Source organism: Meira miltonrushii (assembly GCF_003144205.1).
Source record: "Meira miltonrushii strain MCA 3882 unplaced genomic scaffold FA14scaffold_2, whole genome shotgun sequence".
NCBI lineage: Eukaryota > Fungi > Basidiomycota > Exobasidiomycetes > Exobasidiales > Brachybasidiaceae > Meira > Meira miltonrushii.
The window spans coordinates 2,381,074-2,392,714 of record NW_020289944.1 but is presented as its reverse complement, the minus strand read 5'-3'; the positions used below and the strand labels follow the sequence as shown (position 1 = coordinate 2,392,714).

Here is an 11,641-nt window from a genome sequence, read left to right as displayed (position 1 = left end):
GAGAAAAGGAAAAGAAAGCGGCGCCGAGTTGAAGATGAAATACAAAAAAGAGAAATAAAAAGTAAGCCTCGGGTCATGAAAGATGACAGTTAATGCACCTACGGGTACATAATCTTGTGTGTATGCAGTATAGCATTCTTCCTTTTATTAGGGTTTAACTTACACGGTCATCGTACCTGACAACACAACAAGAGGTTTGTTTGATGCTAGTCCCGAATTGTGGGCCACGCCAAGTGAGTGTGAGTTGGCCGTACACACAGCAAACACGCCCTAAATTCTCCACTTTCACTCAGGGTTCGTCTGCGTGAATCGAGAGAGATTGCGATGCCCGAACAACAACAATACGTGGCTTGAAACTTACGCGGGCTACACAAAATTGGCTGATAGAATGATCATTCAAAGATAGAATCAATCAAGTCATGCTCAGCAATAAAGTGTGGTACGATATAATCCAATTCAACAATAATACAAATTACAATTTCTACGATTTCTAGAATATTCATCTCCCCTAAAAAAGGGGTAAGCCATTCAAACTACCTCACCCCTCATTTGACCGGTTACTCTTCTTACCGTTTACGCTAAGTTGATTTTAAAAACCGAGTTTACCAAACTGTATCCCGCCTGAATGAAATCCATGGAGGAGGGGCTTACCCTTGGCTGAATTCCATCCGAGTTCCGCACTTAACCAAGGCCCGCGCATCTTACGACTTCAGTTCCGCGCGTTACGGTCATAGCATCATAATGCGGAATAAAAGTAACCGACGGATATTCACTTCCATACAAAACAATGAACAGTACAACATTACTCGCCATGATATCATAGCCGAACTTCTCGGTGATATGTACGATTGTGGCTGTAAGATGTTTTGACCTTCTCGGAGATTTGAGAAAATCGAATCCGAGTTTCCATTCATTAAAAGCTGCACTTTCTAGGCACGTTTTGGAATACCATGTGACTGGTTTTGCATCTACAATAAACTGGCTTTAAGGGGAACTTACTGTCAAACAACTTTGATGTTCCTGAAAATAATATTATTCCGTAAGCAATTTCGTCGTTCCACACTTTATCAAGCTAACGAGTACTATCATCGTGGAATAATACTTCACGTACTCCTGACGACGACTATCAGATGCTTGTTAATCAATTGGGAAGGAAAGGCTTATCGTAATGGTAGCACTGCTTTTGAATGCACCATTTAGGTTCATAAAGTCACAGAAGTGTGTTATTGGAAATAGACAAAGCACAGTCATGGCCTCACTTTCTAGCTCATCTCACACGACATTTATGGCTGAATGGGACTGGAATTGCCAGAACGCATGTAGAAAGATGGTACATGATCACATATGATTGTGAGTGCTCGTATGATGTCATACAATTGTATGAACGCAAAGAGTATGATAGAATGCATGGTTTATACTTGTGCTATTTTTATTGAATCAAAGTGAAACGCTCAAAACGCTCTCCAGATCGAGAATGTCCAAAGCATCTCTTCGAATAACAATCCACATGCACACCACTACTTGAGCTTTTTCTTGGGGCGCAATTGACTGCTGTGACCGCACTTGCGTTTACGGCAGTTAGTTGCACGGGGAGGGAGACGAGCGTAACATTTACGGCAAATTTGACGGTCACAGTTGGTCTTGGATGCCAAAACCTTCAATGAGGGTTCAATGATACCACCACGAAGACTAGAGTGAGGGAGAGAATGTTAGCAATCTGATTGCGCGACGAATGCATTTTCAAGTGTTCTGTGTATCATTGTCGAGATAGGATGTTGGCCGCTATGTACACCGCACTTTCATACTCCTCCCTTCGCCCTTAATTCTGATCTCGATTGCCCTCGTCCTGCCTCCAATAATACACAGTACTCCTCCATGTGACACTTACCGAAGGACCAAGTGCAAAGTGGATTCCTTTTGGATGTTGTAATCAGCCAATGTTCTGCCATCTTCCAATTGCTTTCCAGCGAAGATCAAACGTTGTTGGTCTGGTGGAATTCCTTCCTTGTCTTGGATCTTAGCCTTGACATTGTCGATTGTGTCGGATGACTCCACCTCAAGGGTGATGGTCTTACCTGTATAGACGAAGAAGATCAGTCAGTACACTGTGTAATACGGATTGTTTGTTTGTCGAATGAGTTGATGTTTGGATGACGGAACATATATAGTAACCGCCGTCTGATCGAATGAAAAGTTGCTTTGAACGTTCACGTCTTTCTACTACCACCTCGTTCAACTCCCATGCTAATTCATGTCGAACGTCACTGCTTCCACTGATCGACATAGCACTGCATCCACCCAAACATCCTCCATTCGCATCGTTCAATCTCATGTTGAGATACTTACCCGTTAGTGTCTTTACGAAGATTTGCATCTTGATGACCTCGTATATTATCGAATTGTCGGGGTGACGGTCAAAAGAATGTTGAGTTGGACTAGATTGACAGAATTGATCACAATTCTCTCTTTCCAGGCGCGCAAAGGTTTAAAGTACGGAATGTTAAGCTAACACACAGGTGCTGTGGCAAGTGTGCGCGAATTACTTACACTTGGCCTGCCGCTGCTTAACCTTCTTCTACAGCGCTGCGCAATTGACAGAAAAATAAGCACGTGAATAGCGAGATTTGTCCAGCCTGCTCAGGATTGATTAGAAGCACGTGAGCGCTCTCCGATTCCAAAGAAAAAAGCCATGGATCTTACTAAGCATGCTTCAATATTATATTCGGAGATAGGCGCCAGACCGCGAGAGGAGGAAAGCACACGACTTCAGAGAAATTTTGGTCAAAAATTTGGAATTGGAAATCCTCCACGCCACGCATATACAGACAGGTAACAACACTCGCTCTTACTACCACAAGTTCTATTTTGCCATTCATACTCAAACAAGAATCGCAAATCATGGCTACATTTGCACCTTCACAATCTAACGTACTGGACGGTGTATCGGCCGATGGCTCAACCATGGCCGGCCCTTCCAGTGCAATGGCAGAAGGAACGGCAATGTTCACCTGTCTATCTTGCTCGATCGCATATGCTAATCCAGAAGATCAAAGGGCTCATTATCGAACTGATTTACACAGATACAACATGAAAAGACGAGTGGCCAATCTACCTCCAGTACGTGCCGATGTATTCAATGCAAAAATTCTGGAAAGAAATGGGCAAGCGGATCAAACAGAAGTTGCACAAACTCAGGATAGATGCCGCGAATGCAACAAAAGCTTCTCATCTCAGAATGCATTCCAATCTCATTTGAACTCCAAAAAGCATAAGGAGACTGTTTCACGTTTGTCCACATCAGCCAAAGTCACAGTAAAATCTGATGGAGAGAAGGATAGTGACGGAGCAGATTCATTGATCGTCAGATTACCGCCTGCTAAAGATGGGCTGAACAATGTTTCCGATCTAGCTGCTGCTTTACCCGATTCAGAGAAGAAGGATCCAGAGCCTCTTCGTCCTGGTGCACCCATGGCACTACAGGTAGACGAAGATGCTACTGAAGAAGAGATTCAAGCGGCAATCGATGCAAAAGTTGCTTCCAGCAAACGTGTTGATCCTACAACTTCATGCATCTTTTGCAACATGACTGGATTCAAGAGCATTGAAGATTCACTGAAACATATGAGCAGTCAACATAGCTTCTTTATACCCGAACAAGAATATTTGGTCGATTTGGTGGGATTGATGAAGTATTTATCCGACAAGATCTGCGTAGGAAATATCTGTCTTTTCTGCAATGGCAAAGGAAGGGGATTCCATACGGCCGAAGCGGTACGAAAGCATATGATTGATAAAGCCCACTGCAAGATCGCTTATGAACACGAGGAAGACAAGATGGAATTGAGCGACTTTTTCGATTTCACCAGCAGTTATCCTGATGCTGGATGGGAGGATGTTTCCGATGGAGAAGGAGGAGTTGATGATGCAATCACGGAAGAAGGAAGTGATGATGATGGCGATGATGATGCTGAAACACTACCAGCCAGTGGTGTTCGTTATGGAGACAATGAGTTTGAATTGGTCTTACCTTCTGGAGTACGTTTGGGTCACAGGAGTATGCGCCGCTATTACAATCAATCTTTACGACCACCTGGTACAGTTGCCACATCCGGAGTCTCAGGCAGGGAGTTGGCGCATAGATTACAAGAACGCAAGAATCTTGATCCAACCTTGGTGGAGAATCGTGGTGGTCATCTTGTAAAAGCACGTAATCGTGGTGAAGCACGTGAAGCGAAGAAGCATATCTCGACTTATCGTGATATGACCAGACGTGAGCACTTTAAGACGCAAATTGGATTCAAGAACAATAGTCAAAAGCATTTCCGCGATCCACTCTTACAGTAATTCGTTGCACTTTTCTATTCATTGTACTTTTATCACATGATTCAACTTTCTTGCAATATGGATTCGTGAGAAATATGCTGGAAAACGGATAGGAATCTTGCCTCCTGACTTTAAAGATTCGACTATCTTATCTCTTCGTGAGAAGATCGAAGCCACATGTTTGTGGATGCCAGGTTGCCAAGATTTGGTTCGAAGGGCACTAGAGTGTGATATGCTCGGATGCGGGATGTCCAAAAGGGAACGGAATGTACCGTACTTTCTTGTCAAATATTTGGATAAGATCATTAGGAATGTCTAGTCAACCGAATTGCCGGACAATGATCGCCGTTGAGCAAAAGATGCTTAACTTTATCCGCTGCAAGGTGTGATCAGAAATAAAATTTATTGTGGCTTTTCCTGGGGATACTCACGTTACCATAATATTTTGCTATCCGCAACTTCTTCTTCTAGGGAGAAATGTGTCTTCCGCAATCCCGATGTCAAGGGGAATAGAAGAAAGTTAAACTTTCTACGCTTGACAACCTTTGATTGCTTGCATCATTTCGCACGCTTATCCATCTTCTTTTTTTTTCTATGCAAGGCGTGCAGTGCAGCGAACTTCAAATGTGGCTTACAAGCTCACCTGTACAACTGTAACTCCTACTAACCGCTGCAGCCACGATTGCCAAACCCAAGGAAAAGGAACAATCTTAGTGAAAAAGACGCCGAATAGGAATGCAAGGGGATGGCGAAATTCTATCTATCTCTTATCTTTCTTTATCCCACAAAACGTAAGTAAGACGACAAGCTTATTCGCCGAGAATCTTGTGTATAATTCCTGAAATGTACTATTATGAGGTAAGGAGAATGAGAAAACTCTATCTTGTTTTCACTGATTGAATGTCTTTATCACATGCATACCAAAAACACGGATTCTTCCGAAGATCGGAAGTGACTTTAAAAAAGAAAAGGAAGAAGAAAAAACAGAAAACTTTAATTTTAAGCTCAAACCTCTTTCATACGGAGATCGAACAAATTCAAAACATTTGCTCCGATCTTGACAATGACGGGGCTCAAGATGGTGGCGTAAAAAATAGGCAAATGAAGACCCTTCCTTTCTTCTATTCATGGCGTTTTTGGCTTCTTCCTCTCCTTTTGTCTTATCTTTGGGCTGAATATGTAAGCATGACCTTGATGCAGGGGAATGAAATCTTATTTGAGCGGCCTTTCATTTTAACTGACAAAAACGCTTGAATAGGATCCAAACTTACTTTTCCATATTTTCATATTATTGCACACGAATCACATTGACCTTCTAAGTAAGCCACATGGATCTTACTTTTCCCATATTTTCATATTATTGCATACAGATCACATTGACCTTCTAAGTAAGCCACACGGAAAAGAAAGAAAGGTATGAGCGTGTGAGTAAAAAAATGTAGAATGTTCTGATTAAGGTACGTCTGCATTCTCTACTTGTGTATCTTTTGTTATTAGCGTTTAATTTCGATGTCCTCCATATGATTTGATTATATGGTTGAGCCTCTATTTTGCTTTATTTTAATTTATTTACCCACAAAAGATGTGCACTTATAGTTTAATTTTATGCTAATGCAATGCAGTTAGATTTTGGGAGGGCTCAATCATACTTTATTAGCGGAGATGTGTACTTCTATTGTCACATTCAATCAACGCTTTTTTTGCAGATTAGCAAAGGTTTAGATGAAGTGCATAAAGCTGCCTGCTTGTTTACGCCTCAACCATAACACAGGCTCAGTTCTCTATTTACGGTGCCGGTTAAGAGTTGTTCTCCTTGCAGTGGTAAAAAGGTACGTCTAGATGCCGTTCAACGCGCCATCTAATAAATACCCAGGATCGAAATCATTAAAATCACACAAGCCTGACTGATCCAAATAACAATCGAGAAGGTGTGGCCTTTTTGTTGGTTCGGACTTTGTCCGTCTTTTTCTTTTGACTGTACGCCGATGTGACAATACTCTATCCGTTCTCCAATTCAAATTCCGCTCTAAACATATGTGATGATGATCCCTTTTATGTATACATCCTCACCTTAACATTGACGGATAGATCAACATCCGTGAAAATGTTCCGGTCTTTGTACGCCACACCCAATTGTCAATTGTGGAAATTCAAACTCAATCATGCATGCCCACATCCGTTTATTCTGTCACCACAACACACACAAAGCTAGAAATTATGTCCCTGCAGATACAAATGCATCGAGAAGGCATTAAAACAGCGCGCTAAAAAAATTATAAGAAGTGTATTTTCTATTGCGCGTGTTTTAATTTCGGAAAGGCGTAATATCTGCGGATTTATCAAGCATTACAAATGAATCAATTTATTGTGATGTTCACGTAGATCGATCGTGACTGCATGGTGCATTAGCGTGTTAAGCGCTGTTTTTTTGTTTTTACAGTGCTTCAGTGCATGAGTAAACAAAAGGATAGCCTTGATTGATTGGCTTTGTAAGGCGACACTTTAAAAGCTGCATGCGTGCATACGTAGGTACATACATTGAATCGATCTTGGTATAGTGTAATTACTGATTTGATGCACTGTTCGCAACCGGAAGTCGTTTTGCGCTTTATTTTTGTTGCCAAATTCCTTGGCAATCGAGCACTATTCCCTTCGATCGCCGTTGCCCCAAATGTATGTGATTTCTTTTAATTGAATCGCAGCAAATAAAGGGGGACGAGGTCTAAGCGGCATTTCAACCCTGTTTTCATTCTTGCATGAACATTCGATCGGCACATCGTCCCACTTCGACTGTGTGCCACTGTAATGCGGGCGTAATGACAATATACAAATGTATTTTTACATCATGTATTCATCCGATTCAACCTGTACCCCCTTCTTGATGCGGTGTGATGAACAAAGCATACTTATTTTTTTGATGGCTTGCATTGCATTTAAATCGGCAATACATCTTACCGCGCGCACACATTGGGCGTAATTGCAGCCATACAATAGAAATGAAAATTAAGCAAAAAATAGTTGCAATTAACCTGCACCCTTCTCGCTATCGGCCCTCGACATCGGAGATCTGTACGTAAAAGCGCTACTTGATGTCTTTATGCATGCATTTTTGCTTTGCCCTCTTATGTTCTTGCATCGCATCAGGCAAGTGAAAGTAGGCATTTGCCTTTCCCTTAATCACCGACGGCTTTTAATACGATCGTATTGGAGCAGCAGGAAATCGAACTAAGGGGAGAAAAATAAAGTCTTTTGTTCCTGCCGCTTGACCGCAATGTATGAAGAACACTGACTTTTTACCCCTTTTTGGCTCGGTTCCCTTGATGATCGAAGGGTGCCACTAAGATCTTATTATCCAATCTTCCCCTTCATTTTTTCTCTCTCTCTTTCGCTTTCGTACAAAGGATTGCGTCAAAGCAATACGATTGCGTCTCTACTTGAAGGCAAAGCCGGACAAGACCATCGAGCGCGCACGGAACGCATATGTGCACCTGTCAATCAGAGGTCCCTTTCGATCTTACAAATAAAATATTTTTAGCCGGAGACGGATTCAGTACTCTCTCGATCCTTTTGGATTTTTATATTCCTCCATACCGCCCCGCCAAGGCAAAGATCTTGATGGACCCGTTCAAATCACAACTTCCATAATCACAACCGTCACAATTTGTACGCACAGGCACAAAGAAACCCTGAGAGATCTGTTCGCAACAATTTTACTCTTCCGTCAACCAATATCGTCATCTTTCAACAACTCTCATCACCGCATCCATCAATCTCTTTGATCATCTTTTATTTCGGTCTTTGTTGAAGAATAGCATGCAAGCAAATTAAGTCAAAATATAATTTTCCTTTTTCTTAATTATTTCGACCATCATCAACTTCATCGATTCTCATTACCGACAACGTTCAATCAATCAAGCAATCAATAAAAAGAACAAAAGGATCGAAGTCGAGCAATCTCTTCAACTCCTTTCTCCCGACCTCAACCCTTTCATTTTTTCCCCATTTCGATCATCGTTCAGCGATTAACAATACAAAATGGCCAACACTGCTGAACAACAACAAAAGCACAAACACCTTCTAGGTCACACAATCGCAGATGGAAGGCTAGAGCTTGTATCGATTTTGGGATTAGGCGCTTATGGTGTCGTTTACCTAGCCCGTGATCTCACACATCCTCTACACAGACAGCCTTTCGCCTCCTCTTCCTCATCTGATATGCCCCGTATCCTTGCTTCAAGGCATGGCGGCGCTGCAAGCGGATACTATGCGGTCAAATGTCTCAACAAGGTAGATTTGGATGCAAGACAAAAGCGTTTCCAAAGACGTGAAATTGTTTTGCACACAATGGTAACCGGACATCCTTCCGTTGTTACATTATACCGTGTCATTGACGAAAAGGATGATCCATGCATCTATGTAATTCTGGATTATTGTCCCGATGGCGATCTTTTCTCAATGATCACCGAAACTCAACGATATGCCGTTCCAGTACCCACTCAATCAGAAGCACACGACGCAGCCGGAATCGTCTACGACGCTGATCAAGATGAACAATATCAACAAGACCGTGCTGATATGGATGAAACCGTTCGCGATGTCTTTTGTCAAATTTTGGATGCCGTTCAATTCTGTCATGCAAACGGTATCTACCATCGTGATTTGAAGCCGGAAAACATCTTGTGCCTACAAGGTGGCGCAAAGGTTACTTTGGCAGACTTTGGACTTGCAACACATGAAAAGACAAGTAGTGATTTCGGATGCGGAAGTACGTTCTACATGGGTCCCGAATGCCAAGGCGGCATCTCTACCCACTTGGAGAAATATTCAACGGCCGCAAATGATGTTTGGTCTTTGGGTGTTATCCTTGTCAATTTGATTTGCGGCCGCAACCCATGGAAGCAAGCATGCGTTGACGATGAGACCTTCCGTGAATATTTGCGTAACCCTGACTTCTTGATGGACATCCTTCCCATTTCCAAACAAACAAACTCGCTACTCAAGCGTGTCTTTACCGTTCGTGAGGATTGGAGATGTTCATTAGCAGAATTGCGTTCCATGGTTCATCAAGTTGAGCGCTTCACCGCAACCCAAGCTGAATTGCGTGAACGTCAACGCATGGCTCGTCATGCTGCACAACGTGCTCGTCAAGAAGCCATTCGTGCACGCCAAGCTGCAGAAGAAGCACGCCGTTATGCAGAAATCCGTCACGGCGTTGAAGATATTTACCAACAACCCGCTTTCAACTCCGCCAATGCTTACGTTCATGGAGCAAAGAATGTTGCTCAGCCTGCCTATAACCAAGAAGATGACGTTGTCATGGACGTTCAACCTGTCACACCTGCACAATCTAATCAAGCAAACTTTGATACACCATCTTCGGTTGACAGCTCTGTCAACACTATCGAAACACCTGGATTCAGCTTCTCACCCGGATCTTCGTTGGCATCCGAGGCAAGTAGCACACCAAATTCACCTGTCGAAAGTGAAAGTGATTTGATGCCAGGCACTTGTTCTAGCCAAAGCGGTTCAAACACCAGTCGCCGTTCTTCTTACGTGGGCATGCCATTGACGCCAGTGATGGATGTTCAACGTCCAAGCGAGGCTAGTCAAGGCAAGCAAAATCGCCGCCCATCACTCGTTCACGGTATTCGTCCTCAACCACAACAGCCTACGCTCGCTTTGCATACAACCCGAGCGACAGCAGATACTCCTGTGGACTTTAGTGATCAAAGCTTGGCCATTCGTTCTTTGTTGCCTCATGCAACAACGTCTGAGAGGGATGAATCTCCTTCTGGATTATTGCCAGAACAAAATGCACATTTTGGCAAGAATCAAATGCTGTACATCAATCAAGCAGGAAATGGCAGGAAGTTTGGTCGTTGTGCAGATGATGCAAGTATGACGGGACAGGATGTGTCTTTCAGTCTTTTAGACGCTCCGGCCAATGCCACAAGCAACAATCATTTTAACACGATGCCTTATCGTCGTAGCATTCGTCGTACACCCCTCGCTGCCAACGCTCGCCGTTTGCGTAATAATCTTTTTGGTGCCTAAATTTTCTCAGTCGTTCTGTATTCAAACAAACCTCTTTATTATGTGGTCTCTATAATTCCTGTGACTCATTTCTTTGGTTCGCTCATATAGCGATGGTGTCACTGTTTTCTCCTTTTTTTTTTATCACAATCACCTTTCTGTATTGATCTACGCAAATCAATGGCAGACAATGTCTTTTGTATACTTTTTCCTTTTGTATTTCTTGATCTGTGATTAATATCAATATATCCACTGTCTCGCTATTAAAAGAATTATTTGTGTGATCACGGTTTCTATTTTATATGAAGATGATCCGACGACCGTGAACAAAATGATTTCCATTCGAGAATTCAATCCTACCTCCCGCACTCTTTCGATCTTTATCTCGTTCTTTTTCCTTTGTTCTACTTTCTCAGTTCAATTATCTGTCTAACAGAATGGTCGATCGCACAATGATGCTATTACGATCGAAAGGGTGGCTTTTTTCATTATTACATTCCGATCAAGGTCAGACTGTTATGAAGTCGTACGTTATTTCAATTTCAATTAAATCAAAGATTTGTTTGGTCAGGCCTCGGGCATAGAAAAGAACAAAGTGGCAAATACATTGCATACAAGCCACGCAAATGTACGCCTACGCACATAGAAAGATGTCTTGGAGGGGACAAATGTTGATTGACTAAATTTCCGCTTACTGTTCAATGCGGCTTTTTTTGTTCTTCTGTATAAATCGGAGATGAAATGTTATGTATGCAAGCATAAGAGGCGTTCAATTTGGTTTGGCTTCTCAGCAAACAATATGTTTGTAATGCACCAGAATACTTTTTCTGTTGGGGTTTTTTTTAGTCTAGGGTTTCTTTTTCGCATGTATGTAAGGGGGTTTGCATTTTAATGGCAATAATTATCCGAATGAGTGAAAAGAAACAGTTTAAGGCGAATAAACTGTGATAAACATGAGAGTGGAAAGACAGCTTTAAGAGGGGAACGCGAGATTTGAATGCCCGCGTACCGTGTAAATGAACGCGTTTCTTCTATAAACCCTTTTCCTTAGCTTAAAACACTAGTGTAAACCCTTCTTCGATCACACATTTAATCACGCGTCCTCGATCGCGTCAGAAAGGGGACCGTGTAGATTAATTCATTTATCAAGGCGCGTTTCCCGTTCGGATCGCGTTTTGACATTTTCAAAGGCACTTTTGCAGTAGAAAATCCTTCAACGTGGTAAAAATACCCACACACTGTCGTACAGAAACGTAAGAGGCGGAATTATGGCTTTCAATTCATT

The 11,641-nt window shown here is 42.3% G+C and overlaps 2 protein-coding genes across 2 annotated transcripts; both read left to right on the top strand.

Moving 5' to 3' along the window:
* Positions 1–2,982: 2,982 nt before the first annotated feature.
* On the top strand, positions 2,983–4,344 carry FA14DRAFT_120397 (uncharacterized protein; the record flags this gene model as incomplete). The annotated part of the gene is made up of 2 exons (XM_025496403.1): positions 2,983–4,113; positions 4,156–4,344. The coding sequence occupies 2 exons, from the start codon at positions 2,983–2,985 to the stop codon at positions 4,342–4,344; spliced, it is 1,320 nt and encodes a 439-aa protein (XP_025355844.1).
* A 4,014-nt stretch (positions 4,345–8,358) lies between these two features.
* Positions 8,359–9,411, top strand: FA14DRAFT_123223 (kinase-like protein; the record flags this gene model as incomplete). The annotated part of the gene is made up of 2 exons (XM_025496558.1): positions 8,359–8,755; positions 8,831–9,411. Coding segments are annotated over 2 exons (978 nt in total), but the record flags the coding sequence as incomplete, so codon positions are not given.
* Positions 9,412–11,641: the final 2,230 nt, after the last annotated feature.